This window comes from Podarcis erhardii, assembly GCF_964252035.2.
Source record: "Podarcis erhardii genome assembly, chromosome: 6".
Classification (NCBI taxonomy): Eukaryota; Metazoa; Chordata; class Lepidosauria; order Squamata; family Lacertidae; genus Podarcis; species Podarcis erhardii.
The window spans coordinates 63,791,242-63,812,160 of NC_138510.1; the positions used below are offsets into that span (position 1 = coordinate 63,791,242).

General features: G+C 43.3%; 1 protein-coding gene across 1 annotated transcript; it reads right to left on the reverse strand.

Annotated features, from left to right (window-relative positions):
* Positions 1-468: 468 nt before the first annotated feature.
* SLC35D1 (solute carrier family 35 member D1) lies at positions 469-20,600 on the reverse strand. The gene is made up of 12 exons (XM_081867259.1): positions 20,353-20,600; positions 19,349-19,382; positions 19,175-19,261; positions 16,553-16,620; positions 13,856-13,927; positions 12,165-12,233; positions 11,020-11,122; positions 9,503-9,595; positions 4,837-4,904; positions 4,417-4,495; positions 3,904-3,986; positions 469-681 (listed from the first exon to the last, which is right to left on the reverse strand). The coding sequence occupies exons 1-12, from the start codon at positions 20,571-20,573 to the stop codon at positions 573-575; spliced, it is 1,086 nt and encodes a 361-aa protein (XP_081723385.1). The 5' UTR covers positions 20,574-20,600; the 3' UTR covers positions 469-572.
* Positions 20,601-20,919: the final 319 nt, after the last annotated feature.

Sequence of the window (20,919 nt, forward strand, 5' to 3'; positions counted from 1 at the left end):
GAATTCCTTGCAAAAGAATCCATTTGTTCTTGCCGATTCTTGAATAAGAAAATCCCACCTAACTACTGTGCTTTACAAGCCTCTTAGGTATAAATACTGCTGAAGTTAATAATACTTTACTGTGGGCTGAAAAGTTGTTTCCATTGGGATTTAAGTGATCTGAATTGCATCCTTAGTTACTACAGTCTATGCTTCATTTCTATGAGAAATTGATTGCTGTCTTATGCTGAGTGAATTGAGTCAACACTGGGCCTTTTAGCACAATAGCCTCAGTTCATTTTGAAATATTTAGGACACGTTTTCTTGTTCCACTCAAGATTATAAAAGCTATAGACTAGAGCATAAGAAAGGCTGTGACTGTTTAAGCCTTATTCTTTTCAGCCTAGTGTTAATAACCAGCTGTATTTTGTGCTATCAGTTAAATATCTCATTCTAAAAGGCAGCGAGCAATCTTCATATTGGGTACTCTCCATTTGCACATACAATTCTATTCAGAGATACTGCACATTCTAGCGATTTGTCAGCAATCACGGCTGAAAATCAAGAGTTACTGTTGGTAAGTGACCCTTTTGTCATACAGAGCTTTTCCCTTTAATGTCCATCTTGATGCTAACTTCAGACTGCTTGTTCAGTTGCTCTTCTGTAAAGGTGATGTAAGAATACACCAGGCTTCCAGCAATACTGCAAGACACAGATTTTTCAGGTGAAAAATACAGCTTAAACTCAGTTCTCTTGAGTCATAGTAAGTAAACTCAATTCGTATTTTATATTCTACTAAACACTACAGGTAGGTAGTGTGGCAAGAACATGTTATCAGGTGGCAAGAACATGTTATCAGGTTTGTGGTGGTAAAAGCTGTAAATGTAATGAATTGCTGCCTCTGCCTGGCTTCAGTTGTGTGGTTCTTCACAACAGCTGTGGTTTTCTAACCTCTTACAACTCCCTGATCCTAGCCAGAAAAAAGTTAGGCATTCCGTATGTATTTATGGCACACAAAGCCTGCTTTTCTGTTCTCAACTGTAAGTGGAATTGTAACTGACTTTCCACACTAGGGGGAAGTATGGTGCTTTTTAAATAGGTATATTCACAATGGTCCATCATACCACTTGAAGCACACCACATATTCAGTGTAACTCTTGTAGTGGGTGCTATTAAGCTCTGTGTTTTGAGTACAAAAGCAGCACAGTCATACCTTGGTTTTCAAACAGCTTAGTTCTCGAATGTTTTGGCTCCCGAATGCTGCAAACCCGGAAGTGACTGTTGTTGTTTGTGAACTATTTTTGGAAGCCGAACATCTGATGGGGCTTTGTTTTCTGGATGTTTTGGAGGTCGAACAGATTCCGTTCTATTTCCAAGGTATGACTGTATACCATATTTTTCACACCATAGGGCGCACCGGACCATAGGGCGCACCCAGTTTTTAGGGGGGGAAATCAAGAAAAAAAATATCCCCCCCCCCAGCCCCAAAGAGCAACGTACAGGCTGCACACAACCTCTCCCTGCCGGAGGGGTTGCGCGCAATTATGGAAGAAGGCAAGGCAGCGAGCGGGATGGATCCTGCTCGCTGTTTGGCTTCCCCTTTAGCCCCGTGCAGCCTCTCCCTCCCGGGAGAGGCTGCGTGGGGCTAAAGAATCCATAGCCCCGTGCAGCCTCTCCTTGCCGGAGGGGTTGCGTGCGGCTATGGCACAAGCCTGCATTCGCTCCATAGGACGCACACACATTTCCCCTCATTTTTTGAGGGGAAAAACTGCGTCCAATAGAGCGAAAAATACGGTAAGTAAAATGCTTCTGCAGTAGGGCTCGGTGATGTCAGGTTTTCAGCATCGTGACATACCAGCAGCTAAATACCGTGATCTGCTGATATGGGGAGGAAGATTCTTCCTCCCCATGTCAGTGGAAGAAGCAGCAGCCAAGATACACTGCCCAGCCCTACGGTGAGCAAGCCCGATGCCTTTCCAGCTGGCGTGCGAACCAGAGGAGCATTGGGGCTTCCTTGCACTGCTCAGCTGACGGGCATGAGGACTCTCACCCCCCAGCTGAGCAAGCCCTGATACTTCTCTGGATTGCATGCAAGGCATCAGGGCTTGCTCAGCTGAGGGGCAGTCATGTGAACCAGAGGCAGGGGCTCCACTAAGGAGCATGCCCACCGATGTAGTTTGTTTCACCCTCTGTGGTATGAGAGGCAGAGTGTGATGGCTTCACCCAACAGTATCGTGAGGCCGCCGCCAAGTGAGGCCGCCGCCAAGTCCCTCTGCTGCCAATGGCCCATTACTGAAAGCAGCACCAGTAGCAGGGAGTGAGGAGCGGCATCTGTTTCACCCGTACTATTGCATTCTGCCCCTCATACCAGTCCTGGACATATTGATACATCCCCCTGGCCTATTCTGTAGCTATGACTCTCAATGAAAGATGATACTATAAATACTATACTGCTTTGCTTTTCCAGCTCCGCCCCCCGCCAGGAGTACTTTAATCATCACATACATAAATATACCTACACAACTGTTACAGTGATTGTAGGCTTAAGCTTTGATTGGTTGACACACACACCACATCACTAATGTTCCTAAAGGCATCTATAGCTGTCAAGTATTACTCTTCTTTTTTTTCCCGAAAAGAAGGCAACTGTTTAACTATGGTCAAAGACCAGGTAATCTCTGCGAAGGCAAAATGTACTGGGAAACATATACTCGGGAAGGAGTAAATTTAGAATTAGTACAGAAGTCAAGTAACCAGTGAAACAGTTGTCGGTGGAGCAGTCTAACCTTTATCATTTGTTAGTGAATTAACCCAGAAGGAGCCAAAGGTAGGGGGAATGAAGATACAGACACACTCGTTATGAATCAAGGTGTGCTTATCCTACCCTAATGTGTGTATTAATGTCCTCTAATTGTATGCGATTCAGTTTCATTTTTTCCTCTAAACTGCAGTTCCAGAAATCCTTATTTTTATTTCAAGACACTTTCAGTACAAAACTACCGTATTTTTCGCCCTAAAAGACGCTCTTTTCCCCCTCCAAAAATGAAGGGGAAATGTGTGTGCGTCTTATGGGGCGAATGCAGGCTCCTTGGCTTCAGCAATAGCAACGCGAAGTCTGCGCTCCGAAGGCTTCGCATTGCTTCTGCTGAAGCCAGGAGAGTCTGCTCTTTGAGGCTGGCGGTGGGGGAAAGCAGCGCTTCCCCCATCGCCAGCCCCAGAGGATGGGGGGCAGTGGGAAGGCGCGCGAAGCCTTCCTGCTACTCTCCAACCTGGCTTGGAGGCTGGCAGTGGGGAAAGCCGGCTTTTCCCCAAGGAGGGAGAAGGGACGGACTGGCGGAGTCCGTCCCTTCTCCCTCCTGTGGGCTTTTGCGGGAGATGGGGGCGCTCTTTAAAGCGGCTGTGTAGCTTCTGCTGGCTTTTCTAGGAGGTGGGGGAATTCCCCCACCTCGTAGAAAAGCCCGTAGGAGCCGCACAGCCTTTAAAGAGCCTGCCGCTCTTGGGGGCTTTTCCCCAAAGAGGGAGAAGGGACTGACTGGCCGTTTCAGGCCCTTCTCCCTCCTGGTCGAAAAGCCCGCAGGAGTCGCGCGTGGCTCCTGTGGGCTTTTGCGGGAGGTGGGGGAATTACGCCACCTCCCGCAAAAGCAGGAAGGAGGTCTTGGAGTAGTGCACAGGCTGCGTGCAGCCTGTCCGCTGCTCCCAGAGCTGCGGGGGGGAAATCATATTTTTTTCCTTGATTTCCCCCCCAGAAAACTAGGTGTGTCCTATGGGCCGGTGTGTCCTATAGGGCGAAAAATACGGTATATGCTTTTCTATACAGAAGTCATATTGATTTCAATGCTGCTTAGTTCCAGGTATGTGGATATGAGATTACAACATTTGTTGTATAACTGCCACTTATGAGCTCCCCAACAGTTTTGCACTTACCTGATATTTAGCCCTACAAAGTTTGTCCATGTGAAAATATAATCCCCTCCGAAGAACATTCCTATGTAGGTTATTAAAATATTCTGGGAAGGAAACAAAGAGGTTCAGACAGTTTTCTGTTGCTTTTTCAACATTTGTGAGATGCTAACAAGGGGGAAATGTTACAGACAAGTCTTAAGCCTTACACTGAAAGAGCTAGCAGAATATTCTACTGAAAGTAAATAGGGGCTCTACAAAAGGTGGCACAAACTGCAAATGACAGTGTTTGTATTCACACTTCATCTTTTCGTTATCTTCCCATAAACACCATTCTCTCTTGCATAGCCCAAACCTTCAAGTCAGAGCACAGGCTCTTCTACATATCAGATTTGAGGCAACAAAACGTTTTCAAAGCTATTATTTACCCTTCCTTCCCTATGATGCACCAAGACCAATATGGCACAACAGATCCCAAACAACTAACATGGAGTATTAGAAATTATTTGTGTAAATGTGTAAGTCTGAAGAGCTTACCTTAATACAACCAACTATTGTAGTTGTAAGGGCAGAATTATACTGAGTACAAAGTACTGTGGAATACATCAAAATAAACCTACGGAGAAGAAAAATTAAAAAAAACATGTAAAATAGTACCAAGCTGGGCAGAAAGTAGTAGTATACTGAACGATTTCTGGTGCCTACTGGTTTGTTCAACTACAAATACCTAGATTGGCGAATGAGTTAATTGCAACATACCCTCAAGCCCTCATATGCCTGGAGTCCACATGTAGCAGCATTCAGACTCTCAGCCCAGAGGGATATGCATAGTCTGCATATTTCTTTTCAGCTGGTGTGGCTAGCCTGCTGTTACTGACCGAAAGCAGCTATGCTCACTAATGCATAGTTGTAAGAATACAGTGTCTCTTAGGAGAAAAAAAAGTCAAGTATCCTTACCCCATTACACATGATAGTGTAAACTGTATGAGGAAAAGTTTGTCAGACCAGCCTTTATATTCCATTGCCTAGAAGCAAAACAAATACAGTATCTTAGCAGAAAAGCTAAAATTGCAAAAGTGCTGAACCAACACTGGCTTCCGGTTTGCCGCAAAACGGAACATGGCACGAGCTCAGAAGGGCTCTATCGCTAACGGGCTTTGAGGCGGGAGACGCAAAGGCTACATGTCCCCCCAACCCCCAAGAGGGAGTCTTAGGGTCAGCATAGAAGCAGTGGCATCAAAGAGGAGTTTCCTGGTCTCTTTTGTAAGGGGGGGGGCAGTCCCGACGCAAGAGAATAGCAGCCCGTGATGAGCAGCCTCATGCAGGTTCCGAGAAGCAGTAAATCTCCGTATCCCCATAATTCAATAGAGCGGAAAAGGGAACCTTACAAAAGAAACTTCCAATCGAACAAATAAATCTGGCATAAAGAAAGGGGGTAAAAAGGGATATTGGAGCAATAGAAAATGGGGCAGTACAATATTTTCACATACACTTATACAAAAATGGACATGTGTTGGCAATGTGCCCAATCCCATATGTGTATGCCAAAGACCTTATCAGGCAGCATTCACAAATCGTACCCTCAATTATGTAATGTCTTTAAAATTACACATGAAATTACTCAAATGAGCCAATCTGCAAGTATTCCAAATGACTGTCATATTAAATGGGGAACCTATACCAACAGTCTCATCTTTGGCCTAGCTTTTTTGAACACTCTGCGTCTGTGCTTAGCATCTCCACTGAAGAAATGTAGTGTGTATCAAAGGGATCATGAGCTAGGTAGCAGGTTGTGGCTGCAGTTTGGGGGGTGGGGTGGGCACCTTGTATATTCTACTAATACTAGAATACACTCCCTGTAAGCAAAAGCAAAGGATGTGAAAATACAAGGTTGAAGCCTGAACACTGCAAAATGGTTATCATTTCTGCAGCATACACCTTAACTAGGCCTCCCACTTATTAGAAGATTATATTAAAGAAGTAACATAGTGAGCATTTCAGGAGAAAAATGTTTAAAGAAATTAAATAGTAGTTTTGACACTAATCAGCTGCTTTAAAATGAGGAAAAATTACTGTTGAATCTAGACTAGAAACATTTGACACATAGACATATACCGTATTTTTCGCCCTATAGGACGCACTTTTCCCCCTCCAAAAATGAAGGGAAAATGTGTGCGCGTCCTATGGGGCGAAAAATACGGTGCGGCTCTCCCACGGCTAGCAGAGACCTTGCCGGCAGTCAGAAGCTTGGGGTGCGCTGAGCTCTGCACGCCCCAAGCTTCGGGATTAGCGCAGAGCACCTGGGGGGGGGGGAACTAGGTGCTTCCTATGGGCCGGTGTGTCCTATGGGTAAGCCTACCAGTTTTATCAGTTGGCTACAAAGAGAAAGTTGCAAAATGCATCAGCTCAAACCCAGCACTACCTTCAGATTTCCAAAGACAACCTGCAACGTACTGCACGAACTGTACCCATGCTTAAACTAAATGCAGCAACACTCAACTGCTGGAATTTAGAAATCTACAGCAAAGCATAGTGCTAGAAGCAGGTCAGATCACTCCATTAATTTCCCATCTCAGAACTGACCTATTCCTCTTGGCCTTTTTGGCATCAAAAGAGACATTTGTAAGTATACAATTATCTATAATAATGTATATGAAAGCTTACAAAGACACTGATCATTACAAATAATATTACTGGCAGGATCACAAGTGCACATTCAAATGACTACCAGTAGCGTCTGAACAATCCAGCAATAGCTAAAATCCTGGGTAAGTTCTACATCACTTTGTGGTCTATGTACACACAAATATTTGGCACCCACAGCGGTCCCCTGTCAATAAAGGCTTGGTTGTGTCCCCAAGGTCAGACCTTTTTTTAATATAAAACTGTTTTCAGTCACCAGCTATTTGATATACCTTAGAGAATTAGCATAAAGAACAGCAAAAAGTATTAACAGCAAGAGACAGCAGCCCTAAAGTATATCTCAAAAGGTCCAACTAAAATGTGTAGTAAAATCAATTAAAGGATATCCTTGTGGCACCCTTTCCCAACATTTTCAGAGCTTGCTAAAATCAGAAGAGAAAAGCAACAGCAGGAATGAGAGACAACCTTGCTTGACCCATAACCGCATATGAGATAAGCAATTCTTTGTAGGAAAACAGCTGGTAATAATTCTGTAGAACCTCTCCCTTTTGACATCCAAACCAAGGCACGGGGTCTTTATATGAAATAGCTATGTGTTATGATCAAGTAACAGAACTTATTGCTGGGTTCTGCTGGTGTAAACAGTAAGTGTCACAGATGTACTTTTCCAGTGCTTTAATAGCTGGATGATAAATTTACCCACAAGTGCTCTATGATTGGAACTAGACAGATTTTAAAGGAACTAAACTGCCAAGTGTTGGCGCAAATTCTAATTCTCTTGGCTTGTATTTAACTTTACCAAGTATATCAACTTGGATTAAGAGGGGATGGTGCCGTGTGTAAAAAGCAGAGCCATGGCCTTAGAAATATGTATCTACGACAAAGCCAATGATTTCCCAGCTCTGTGAATGTTGAGCTTCCTGGATGTTTAACAGAGCAGACTTTGTTCACCTTAACTGCCAAGAGCTTGCCAGGGGAGAAGAAAGTATTCAAAAATTAGTAGCTTAAGATATTTACACATACTGTGAATGCAAACTGCAGAGTCTAGAACAGTGCTGGTATTCTCCTCCTCACTTAATTGGTGCACATATTTCTAAATGAATACTTTTCCCCCCTCCCACAAATACATAAACACTGAGATGCTATTTTCTATCTCAAGAGGAGGTTCTTAAAATGCAATGTGAGAAGGATTCCAGGAGAGAGGGAGGCAGGCAAAGACCACATTGGAGCCTGCTCCAGCTGCACTCTCCCCTTCCCACTGTCACAGGGGATCTATCATCAACCGTCCAGAGGAAACAATTCCAGGTGAGAGGGATGCAGGTAAACAGGGCATCAGGGCACACTCCAGCTGGACTATTTCCTTCCCATCAACTCTCCAGTGGGAAGGATCCTGATGGCAGGATATGTCTTTTGATATTGTTGTGCTTTCCTCCCCTCCCCCCCCCAATATAGCAACTTAGTGGGCCATTTTTTTGTAAGCCACCCTGGAAGGATTTGAAATATAATTGTAATTATTCAGTCCACTCTTTAGCTGTGACCAATGCAAGTGTTTAGTATCAAATACTGTATCCATGGTTGTTTATAGCAGGGTATGGGGAAACTGTGGCCTACTGAATATTGGTGAACTAATGGTTCCTATCAGAAACTTTATGGATATTAGTTAATCATGCATACGTCTTGTTAAGCTAAGTCAAGAAGTCTCTCCAAAAAGGCACCTGTGGATCTGGAAGTTCAACACCTTCTGCCCTTCTGTTAACACGTGGAAGAAATATGGGAACCAGTTCTCTACAAATTACCTTCTTTCACAAAACCCTGTGGTTCTCTCGATGATAGACTTGTTCATATTTCAGCTACATAAATCCTGATATATGACACAACATAGGTGTTCTGGGTTTACTCCAATTTTTCCCTCACAGTGATGTGAAGAATTCCTTAGAAGCATGCTGTGACATATTTGCTACAAATTTAAAGTAAATAGGTCATAGTAACACAGTATTGTGCCCAAAGCACTGTTTAGTCATCCTTTTGTTGGTGGAGTTTCAGCTCTGGCAACCTGAGGGTGTGGGCAGAGCATCTCACGTGTCTGCTTATCACTTGGGTTGGCTGCCTGGGTCCCAAGGCAATAATGCCTTTCTTGGGAGAGGAAATGGCCCTGTCTGTCCTGAAAATGGCAATTAAAAGGCCACTCCTAAAGAAGGCCTCTCTAGACAACAAGGATTGTAGTAATTATTGGCCAAGAATGAACATTCACTTCTCAAGCAAGTTGCTCTGGAGTGGGTGACTCTTGGTAGCTGCAGGCATTTTTGGATGAAACTCTTTAGATCCATTCCATGCTGGCTTCAGGCACAGAAACTGCCTTGGTGGAGTAACCTATGCCAGAGGACAAGGAAGAGCTCCACAGATGCTGCAACCGACTGCAGCATAGAACTTGCAGAGCACTGGCTGCGCAGCCACAGTATCTGCAAATATTGTTGCCCCAACTGTTCACACACATTACAGAAGTTGTGTATATGGTAGGCACTGCCCCTGCAATTCCTGCATCGACTCTTAACATTGCTATGGATTATTTAGTGGTCGCTGGTAAGGAAAATGGCAATGGCAGATAACTTAGGACCATAGTATTGGCTTCCCAGGGACAATTCACATACTAGCATCATCGCACTGAAACCAATACCAATATAAGTCGGCCTTTCTCAATTGCTTCCTCAGTCTCAGAGTTTTATAGGTAAGTTTCCCTTCCACATATACCTTTGAAATTGTGCACTTTCTTACTTGCAGTCATGACAAATGCCAAGATTTTAAAAATTGTTCTGAATTAAAACTAAACAGTAACGTATTTAGACATCCTAGTACACAACACCATAAACTGCATTTTTTTAAAAAGCCCACAAAATTGTATTTCACAATTACTGACATATGGACATAAGCAATATAGTTTTCAATTAGAGCTGCCATTCTGGAATAAAAACCGAAGGCTTACCTTTTGCGCATCTCCTGTAAAATAGGCAATGGCCAAGGTAGGGAGAATCATAAACAGTGCATTGTAATATAGAAGGCCATATTTTCCCAGCTCCTGGAAATAAAAAAAAAGTTATGTACTTATTTTGGCTGAATGATAAATCCGTACACAGAGAAGTTCACAAAACGAGACCTCATCCGTCATCTCCTACAAGCATTATAAATGTAGCATCCTGTCTGAGTCCTTGAGACACAAAGCAGCTTCATGTTTCCCCATGGTGCAAATCAGCAATGATATAAATAATATAGCTGGCAAAACTTGTTTTCTATTTCTTAAAGATAACATCTACTTTAAATCAAAAGTATATGAAATTATTTTTAAAAAACCCCAAATAGCTATTAAAGCATATATACTTTACTGTTTACCTTACCTATTGATGGATATAAAAGAGAGACCATAAGCACAAATACGATTTTTATACAAACCATCTGCCCCCCCCCAAATCATTTGCCTAGTACAGCTGCAGTACTTAAACTCTGCGAAACATAGTAAGTTGGGAGCCTGCCTTGGGAATGTATATTGTTCTTCAACCACGCGTCTCCTCTCTAGAGCAAGTTGCCACCCACCCTTTAAATACAGAGCTTGAAACTACTGGGGTTATTAAGGTCTTAACCACAGATAGTACTGATGCAAACACTCTGCTTCATTGTGATTTAGGGTGAAGGAACAAACATTCCCAAGTCTGGCTCTTGATTTACTAACTGTAGATAAGAGGGAGCCAAGGCTGGGCTTCTTGGTCAACTAGCCAAAGTTAAAAGGAAGGCAGTATTATATCTGTACTGATCCACAGACTTTTCCTTTAAACTAGTACATAATGTAGCTAACCTAATAACTTTATCCTAAACATATGTGTTACTGGCAGGCTGTCGTAACATTAATAAACAATTGCATTTTTCATTACTGTACTGGTCTAACTGTTTATATTTTCCATCCTGGCTATCATCTATTGGCACAGTAAGTTTCATGACATAATCATAAAATAAATACTTTTATCTCAGTACAAGTGAACCAGATTACGTGCATTAACTTCAAGCCCCTTTGGAAGTCTGATCATTTAATATTGGTGTGAAATAGTTTCATGCCCCAAGTGGTCATGGTGTCATAGAACACAATATTAGAATGATTCTAGTTTTATGAATATGATACAAATAAAACAAACCCCAACCACCAGCAGAAATTAAATGCCGTATTTGAAAGGGCTTTGGTCCAATACAGTATGTTTCTTATGGGCCTAATTCTGGCCTATGTTTACTTGTGCGCGCTATCCTAAACACTTGCAAATTGTTAGAATAATATGTACATGGTGTTACAGATGTTTGTGCAGCAGCAGAGCAAAATGAAAAATAATAATATATAGGACAGGACAGCCACATTGTTGAAAAATGAGTATTTTCCCCCAGAAAGCAGTAACTTATTCATCCTTTACTGATCAATAAAGTGGAAAGCTGTTTTAAAATGAAGTAGCAAGCTGAACCTACCTTGGAATCTAGTTTCTGTTTTACATATGCACCGTTTGCAGCTGTCAAGACATCATTAATCAAGATAAACACATAGCCTTCCAGATCAAATGCCAGATCAGAACTAGGGGCAGAGAAGGTAATATTTAAAATCAAAGAGAAAACATAATCATGATAATTACTGAACAGCTGCAATCTGCAAGCAGAGCAGGATTCTGTACAAGGATCACATTTGCAGATTAGATCCAAGAAGAAGAGGAAGAGTTTGGATTTGATATCCTGCTTTATCATTACCCTAAGGAGTCTCAAAGCAGCTAACATTCTCCTTTCCCTTCCTCCCCCACAACAAACACTCCGTGAGGTAAATGGGGCTGAGAGACTTCAAAGAAGTGTGACTGGCCCAAGGTCACCCAGCAGCTGCAGGTGGAGGAGCGGAGACGCGAACCCGGTTCCCCAGATTGCGAGACTACCGCTCTTAACCACTACACCACACTGGTGGTGCACAAGGGAAGATCCCACTGCATCCAGTATATGCATGATCAGTCCTGCCATTTATGGTGGCACTGATCACCCATCTACAGGTGTAGATGTCAGGATCCCCAAGGATGTGCTCTATGGGGAGCTGGCTTCAGGCACCAGTCCCACTGGCAGACCAACTCTGTGTTACAAAGATGTCTGCAACTTGACTCCGCAGTGTAGGAATCCCTTGTAGATGCCTGCAGTGCCTGGAGACAGACAGGTTGTGACCAGGAGGAATGACTGCTGGGAGGAGTGCAGAGAGAAGAAAGCCATGGTGCATCTGCAGCAACTCAGCCAGACACCTTCATCTTCTCCAGCTGCAACAAAACAGGTCTCTTCCATATTGGTCTCCTGAGTGCAAAACCTTAGGGGCCACTTTAGACACTTCCAGGCATTTCTAGCTCTGCTTCAGAACTGCCTGCCAGGGAAGCCTTCATTTTCGACAAAAACTTCAAATTATTCTAGTCCATTAATTTATACTTCAGACAATCGTATACTGCCTTAGCTCTTTTCTTCCAGGGCTTCAAACTGAATTTCTATTCACCTTTCCAACAGCTAACCAGAATATTTTAAGAAGCTAGTTGAGGAACAAGCTCATAAAAAACCTGAACAATATTCAAGCTCCTTTTAATAATGGTATACCGTACCTTGCAGCTACAAATGCACCAATTATCATTGCAAATACTGTCATCTGAATTCTCCAAGAAAATTTCTTCCTAAGATAAAAATGGAAGAGCTTTCTCATTATTGCAGCTGGCGTTCTTGCAGCGTTCTTAAAACTGTGGTCCATAATAACCTTTCAAGAGATCATGAAGGAAACATTGAAGGAAAACGCTAAAAAGCCAGGGTTTTCTGTTTAGGTCAAACCCAATCGACGTCTGTGTTTGTGTATGCAGCTGGGCGGAGGGAGGCCCACATGTACCTAAGAGTTTCATTTATCTCTCTGCCTCCCACTCCAGTTTACAGCTGTCCTTAAGTATTCTCCTATGCAATTACTGTCACATAAGAAATTAGTGACCTGCAAACAATAAAAAACAGTGGTCTACGATGCAACAAAATTTAAGAATTCCTAGGGTTTCAAAGAATGAAAGAAAACACTAACCCAACAGCAAAAATCATGGTTGGCTGTCAGAGGTTGTAGAACTAAAGCAAGAACTTGCTTTAGTGGCCGATGGAGTGCCAAGGAAAGAATAGGCTCCATTGGGCCCAGCCCCATGAGGCTCCAAAGTGAAGCTGCTGCTGCTGCCGCCGCCACCAAGGGAGCTGAAGCGGTTTCACCCTGGCACCCTGCGGGGCCAAGCCAATAGAATTTGTTCCTCCCTCCACTTTTCAACATTGCAATGTATCACTAAACCACAATGTTGGCTGGCGACACACTGTGATGTTGGAAAGCTGATTATTGCCCAGCCCTCTCCTGCACCCATCCTCCCATTTTCCAAAGGAGAAGAGTGTTTTCTTGTAATGTTGAATTTTGGCACAAAGCTCAGCATGCTCTTAGAAATTTCCTTCTCCAACTTCCCTTGTATGCAAAATGGACTTGAGAAAGGAGTCACTGGTACACATTAATAAGTCTGGCCTAAGCTTGTAGACCCACGACACTTCACAGTATTCTTTTAATTAATTTTTCATATGAAAATTTAGCAAAGAAAAGCAAGGAAGAAATATATGAATACCAAGAGTAACAAAACAAAAAACTCACTATCAGTTCATGTTACAGATACAGTAACCATCAGTACCTGTTTCTTAAGTTAAATAGATAAATTATTATAACCCGCCCCCCCCATGACCAAATAGTCATCTATACAATATTTATGTCTCTATGAAATATATTCAAATGCAGCCAGGGCAGTGAGGTCTTCAAAACAATGGAAAACAGACATTGGTCCTTCAGGGCTCCAAATATGTCTCTTAGCAACCATAAGGGCTCACAGAATCCACTTTTGTTGTCCTGCTGTTAATCCTCATACTGCAGGAGTATAACTGAAAAATACAGAAGCATCTGGCAGTATGAAGGATTTCACCAATGCAAAACTGATGCAGATAACTTCAAACCAAAATGAAGACATTGCGGGACAAAGCCCACATCATATGTGGGATTCTCAGCATTGTATCTCCAGTACTGGAGATTGATCGGTGCCTTCCTATACAAATGTGGAGTCCCATGTGCTTGAAATATTTCCTTTGTTCAACCCTAAGAACTACAAAGGATGCTTGACCTTGTGCAGGCTGCATGCCGACATAACCAAAGGGAAATATAATGGCACTGCCATTGGCTGTATCCACCCATATGACACAAAACACATGAAGCAACACAGTACTGTACCATCTCACAACTCACTTGAGTAGAATTCCTTCTGCAAACATTGTAAACAGAATGGAGAACCGTCTCAGGACTGTAAACATTGGCAGGCTGTAAGAGAAATAATGTTTATGGACAGAGCTAGCCATATAGATACTCCTTATGTTTATACAGAGACATTTTAAATTTACTCCGGATAAATTTCAACATCAAAGCACATGGTGTGGTGAATGAGAACAGATGTCCCTGGGGGAAAGTCATAGGTGATTTTTTTTATTTTTTTAAAAAAGACTGTCTCTAACGTTTGTCAGAAGCAGGGAAAACGGGCTAGAAAATTCAATTCTTCAAAATTTAACAGTTTTGTTTTACACACAAGTGCAGCCCAACTGTATTAGCTATTTTGAAGCTTGGAAACTATGCGCAGAAAAGCTATTTATAAGTACACACTCTCTCTTCCAGTTCATGCCCTTGAAATGAGTTGGGATCTCAAGTTACAAGACCCTACATTTAAGGTTATATTTAACCACCAGTCCAGGCTGGTTACTAAAGCAAGTACCTGCCCACATCTGCACTAGGATGCAGAGAGCAATCATTTGTTGAAAGGCTATTATATAATAATGTCTTATTCAGCAGCTTCATAAGATCTACAAACAAATTATGTGACAAGGAAATTCCATTACCCTAACGTTACTACCCAACAGTAAATTTTATATACACAAATTGTTTTCATCTCTATATACTTTGGTATACAGTCTTAACTGTACACATCTTGCCTAGCCAGGAAAACAGGTGGCAAGCAAGTGGTGGAGAGCAGAAAGGAGATGCCTGACGTTGCATGCTGTGTTTAAAATCTGCATGGCAGCATCAGGAAAGGTCACCTGCAGCTTTCCAGTCTGTTGTGTGCAAATGACACAGTGCTCTATCTCTCTCTCTCCGTTCCAATTGAATCTAGGGAAGTTCATGGAGGTTCTGAACGATTGTCGGTAAGCTCAAATAAGGGTGAGCAAATGGAAGCTTAATCCAGACATGACAAAAGCAATCAGGGTTAGCAGAACCACTGATGTGGAAATGGGGATACAATCTATTCTGAATGAGACAACACTGCCCTTGAAGAAGGGTTCACAGACTTGGAAGTACTCCTGGACAAAGCCTTGCTCCAGGATGTAGCTGTGGCCAGGAGTACCTTTGCTCCAGCTGGATCTAGCATGCACTAAAATTTCTGTAGCACACTCTACTTGGATAGTGGCCTGGTTCACATGTCTTGCTCAGCCAAACTATGACTTAGTGAGACATGAAAACCAGGCCTTTGTCTGGAAGGTTCAGAGGGACTTCAAAGCAGTTGCAAGGCTTTGGGTTGAAGCCAATCATCAGAAGCATAAAACTCCTTTGTTATAGACTGCTAGTCTATTTCTGGACTAGTTTTCACTTTTAAATCCCTAAAGGGTTTGGAACCAGAGTATCTAAGGAACTGCTTCCTTTTTAATTTGATCAGTATTATCTGAGGTTTCACTGTATTTTACGTTCATTGGTCTGAAATACTTCATTTTTAAAAAATATTTATAGAATATGAGCCAGCTTGAAGACAAGAGACAGGCTGAAAATATTTTAATAAACAAGAGTCCTTGTTGGCTGCCAATAAGTTTCCAGGCCCAATTCAAAATGCTGGTTTTGACCAATAAAGCCCTAAATGGCTCAGGACTGCAATACCTCCCTCTTTCCATATGAACCGACCCAGACCCTGCAATCATCATTTGAGGCCTTTCTTCATGTGCCTCTTCCATGGCAGGTTGTGTTTGGCAACGTGAGAACAGGCCCTTTCTGCAGTGGCTCCTCATTTGTGGGAAGTTCTCCCCAGGGAGGTTCATTATACACCTTTAGGCACCACACAAAAAACATTCCTCTTCAACTAGGCTTTTGGCTGATTAACTTCCTATACACTTTTTAATATGTCTGTGGAGGGAGAGGGAGTTATTGCTGTGTTTTTTAAAAAATAATAATGTATTTTGGGTTTTAATCTTGTATTTTTATGTTGTAAATAGCCTTGAGATCTATGGATGAAGGGTGATATTTTTATTATTATAATTATTATTATTATAGCTAGGGAGGGTGGTAGGCCTTGGCATTTGATATTCCACAGCTCTTGACGGATTTATGCAGTAACAAGAAACTTATCTCAATGTTTTCAATGTTGCTTTTTAAAATACTGAATCAACAGGGCTCTATTGAAAAGCATCTTAAGGCTATAATTCTATACCCACTCACCTGGGAATTAGCCTCATTAAACTCAACAGAACTCACCTGAGTAACTAAGGATGTGCTGGAAGAGAGCAGAAAACTAGCTGAAGCTCCACCCCACCCCTTTTGGGTAATCTGGGTTTTTTTATGATTTACAGAGAATCAGAAAGAGCTGATTAAATGACTTGGTGATTACTTATTATGTCCTTGTAAATTATTTATTACCAAATATGCATAGCTGAATTATGTTATATATTAATGCCAATTGTTTTGTTATATATAACTGCAACAAGACACCGGATATGAGAATTATGGTATACTGAAACTTATAAATAAATTATAAACAAATGTTCTACACAATTTTCATTCACTAAATTGGAAGTAATCAAAAAGCCCTTCAAATTTAAGTACAGACCAACCAGAATTCAATTACATTTTAATAAAAGCTCAATAATTTTTTTAAAATAAAAGCTTAATAAAATTGTATCTAATTATCCATACTTCAATTTCTTTGTGCTGAACAGTCCTGTGATTTGGTTCCCGAAATACAGGAGAGGTAGTGGAAAAGTCTAGAAAGTTATAAGAGGGATAAAATAACATTCAATAAACAGGTCAAGTCAGTTGGCTGTGTAACCTTTCAAAACATTTGCACAGTTTTGTTGTCGTTGCTGTTTTTTGTTTTGTTTTTTGCAACTGGAACAGTTTTCACCAGCAGGCACACAACATAGCAAGCCTTAGGAAATGCACAATCATGCTTCAACTGTAGCATAAAAGCTTTTGCATATTAGGCCAGTATGGTTTCACATTCTGACTTACAACACCAGCAACACACATCCTTCCTTTTTCTCAAGACCGTGTAGAATTCTGGAAACACAAACATAACATCTTCTGTCACATCAGACATTCAGCCTTCCAAGTTACACCAAGAGAGTGGGCATGGGAAGAGGAACAAGCGTATACAGATGTATAAACACAGCTAATGCTATGTTAAATAGGTCATTGATCCGTACATGTACAGCAGCGGCACACCAGGAATTCATGGTAAACTAGACTGGTATAAACTGACCTTCTTTTAAGCATGATGCTCCACATGGCGATGTTTCTTTTACACGCCCGATCATGCTTAAATACAACCTCAAAAAACGTAATTGGGGGGGCCTTCAGAAATAATATAAACATGGACATATATTCCGCAGGCAATTACTCTAAGAGGCAAGTCCCTTTGAGTTAAATGACTCCCTTCCAAATAAGCTGATACAAGTCTGGTGGGTGTAACTTTGGCCCTTGCTTGCCCAGTGTTAGGGGATATTTTTTTCAGCTTGTGCAGCTCAAGGACCTGGACAGGATCCTTGGAATGTGTGCCAGATCCTTGCTCTTCCTGGTTCATTGAAAAGGCCAGTGAGGGACTGGCTTAGAAGATGAAGGGAGTGGTCAATGCCTGTTTTATAGTGGCTTCATTCCTTCTGGACTGGAGGAGGAGGAACAAGCTGAAACTTAATCCAGACAAGGCAGAGGTGCTCTTGGGGTCAGTCGGAAGGCAGAACAAGGAGTAGGGATTCAGCCTGTGCTGGATGGGGTAACACTCCCCCTGAAGACACAGGTTCATAGTCTGGGTGTGCTTCTGGACCCAGCCCTGAGCACGGATGCCCATGTCACTGTGACTGCAAATTTTGTACCTGCACAATTAAAGCTATCACGTTAGTGGCAGCCGTTCCTTGAGATGTCTGATTTGGCTACAGTGATGCACGATGTGCCTTTGAAAAGCGCTGAAACTTCAACTGGCTCCAGAAGCTGCAGATTCTTGACCAGGGGCAGGTTATAAGGAGCATACGGCTCCCTTGCCACAACAGCTCCAACTAACTACCGGTTTCTTTCTAGGTGGTTATGACCTATGAATGAATGGTGGTTATGACCTATGAAGCCCTACACGGCTTATGTCCAGGCTATTTGAAAGACAGGATTCCCTCATACAAACCTGCCTGGGTTCTGAGGGAGAGATGCTTCTCTCAGTTCTTCGACTCTCACAGGTAGCGGGAGAGATCCTTCTCAGTTGCTGCTCCCAGATTTTGGAACTCCCTCCCTAGAGAAGCTACATTGGCTCCTTCCTTGTTGTCTTCCCCTCTGCAAATGTAGGGCTTTTGGGAACTGACTGCTTTTAATGAAAGGGATAGTGCTGTGCTTTGATTGTAATGATTTGTGCATTTTTAATAGATCTTAATTCTATTAATATTTAATTGTTTTTTAAAATTATCTCCTCCCCCCAACCTATATTTTTTGCTGTTTGTATTTTATCTGTAAGCTGCCTTGAGTATTGTCAGACAAAAAGGTGGGAAATAAATAAATAGCTTGCATAGGATTGTACCATGTGGCATTCTTAACTGGGAATAAAACCCTTCAACTCTAGCAGAGCATACCTATGAGGGCCAAATCAAACATTATATTAAATGCATGATGGGAAGGTAGTCTTTGTGATGCACAGGGAATGAGGGTGGCTCCAACAGGGGCCTCTCTCCCACAGCAAACAACAAGCAGCTCCAGGGTCTGTGTGGTTTTTTGAGGACTGCACTACTAGAAAAGGTTCAGCCCTCTCCCTGTACACGGCTGCACTGACTCAGTTCTCATCAACAAATTTAGCCCTGTTACCTTAACATCACATGAATCAGAAACCATTTCAGCATTTGTGCCAAATCATTTTGTTTGCTTGTTTATCTGACCTCTACAGATTAGCATCTATAATTACATTTATCAGATTCTTTCACCCAAAGTAGAATAGCAACTCTGGAAAGTCATACTACAACAAGTCAGTTAGACACAGTGGAATCTGCCTTCTTTGCTGCAGACTCACAGCTGCCCATAATAAATGAATCCTGTACAAAAGGAAAATAAAAATGCATTGGAATGACCTAACAGCACTTTTAAAATAGTTTTCTAATTTTTCATGAGCAGCAAGCAGTACTTGTATTGATGCATTTTGATGCCTTCCTTGAAAGTTGTTCTATCTTGCATTCTTTCTACAGAATATACATACACCAGAACAATTTAGACCACTCTTCCCCATTATGGGCATGTACGGCAAAAACTACGCTTCTGCCAGTGGCTTTGTAAATGAGAGAAATATCATACCTTTCGAGGTATATTTCTGTCGAAGTCTGGAAACTTCACCACCCTGAGTGCCTTTCCCACCCAGAGGACAACCACTGTAGCCAACATCTGTGAAAGGAACAAGAGAGATCACTATTTTGCCTCTCCCTCTCCCGGCCCAATTAGAAATTTTCTTATTCAAAATTTCCAACTAACCTGGCCTAGTCCCACACACAGCGAAGAAGGAAATCTGTAACAAACAGCAGACAAATTAAACTAAACAGTGGCAACCTTCAGTGAATCATACATAATGGAAAAAGGCTAGCCTTTGGCAGGAAAAGTTGTTTGTGGCTCACTCTCCTGCCTCAGATATAACGAATATATGGAACGGTAATAACCAAGAACTCAATGTATTTAAAAAATCATTTGCCTCCAGCAACCAACACTCTTGCATGCATAGTCCTAACATGCTGAACTGTATTTGCATAGCAGTTAGATGGCAGCATCAGTCGCTTCTTTTAACGTGTCTGTTCTGGAAGTAAACACACGTATACACAAAATGTACATAGTAGGAGGGACATTTTTTAAAAAATAAATGGAGAAGGGAATGTTTAACTGTTCCAATAAACCCTTTAAAAGTGGGTGCCACGAAGAAGCAAAGCTGAACCCCAACATTCGCGTTATTGAAAATTATGGGGCTACACAGTGCAAAGCTCGCGGAGTTCAATGGAGCCAACAGGCTGAACAGGTACAGAATCGCAGCCTCGTGCTCTCTAAGCTAAATACTCCTTCCGTTTTGGGGGTGGAGGTTTGAGGGCGCCTGGCACCTTCTGACCAAGCCATCTTATCTACACGCGGCCTTCATAGATGTATCTTGGGGGGGGGGAGGGGCGGAGGCGTGCGCTATGCCCACTGCAAATGCCCGTGCCTGGAAGTTGGGAAGAGCGAGAGGAAGGCGCCGCCACCACCCCGCGCTACCGAACATGGAGGCTTGTGGAGCGTTCCTCCTCCGAAAGCAACTTGGGAGCGGGCTCTGCAGCAGCAGCAGCAGCAGCAGCCACAAAGCCGAGTCCTCGCGGCCGCCTGCAGCTCGGCGCCCACGCCGGCCTGCTCCACCTCCTTTCTCCGCGCGAGTTAATCTGTAACCCGGCCGGCGCTGCCCCTCCACTTGGCGCCGGCGAACTTTGCCCGGAGCTCTCCCGCCCACCGCCCTTACCTACCCGTAGCTGGTGAGGACGCTCTTGTTGACCACGACGATGAGGAAGGAGCTGAAGCCGTAGAAGGCAGCCGCCAGCAGCTTGAGGCAGACGGTGAGGCTGGGCGCCGCCGCCATGCCCGGCTCCTCATCTCCGCGAGCGGCGGCTGCTGCTGCTGCTGCTTCTGCGGTGGGGGCTTCTCCCTTCACGCCAGAAGCCTGACGTCTGCGCGCGGCCGCCGACATGGTTGCAAGCTGAACGTCAGACGGGGCGGAGCGGGACGCGGGCGGCAGCGAAGCCAGGAGAGGCTGGGCCCAAGGGGGGCTGCCCGACGGCGTGCAGGGAGGGCGCAGCAGGAGGAGGAGGAGCGCGCACAGCCGGGAGGCGCCAGGGGCGCAGCGGGGCTCTGTTCCTCACGCGGCCACATGCGAGCCCGGCATGTCGTTCTTCTGAGCGGCAAGGGGGTCGTTCTCTCCCAGCCCCGAAAGAGTAGGCTGCGTCCTCCTGCGCGCCTAAGTCGCTCCCCTGCCCGGGAAAGGGCGGCGTCGCTTCAGCCAAGCCACCGCGTCGGAACCTGTCCTAAGACACAGA

Bases quoted from the DNA above. Each gene is read 5' to 3' on its own strand.
- SLC35D1 (XM_081867259.1), bottom strand. From the start codon at position 20,573: ATGTCGGCGGCCGCGCGCAGACGTCAGGCTTCTGGCGTGAAGGGAGAA. The intron at 4,496-4,836 runs GTAAGGATACTT...TCTTCTCCGTAG, and splicing joins ACACTATCATGTGTAATGGG to GTTTATTTTGATGTATTCCA. The intron at 682-3,903 runs GTAAGTGCAAAA...TGTGTCTTGCAG, and splicing joins TTTGTAGGGCTAAATATCAG to TATTGCTGGAAGCCTGGTGT.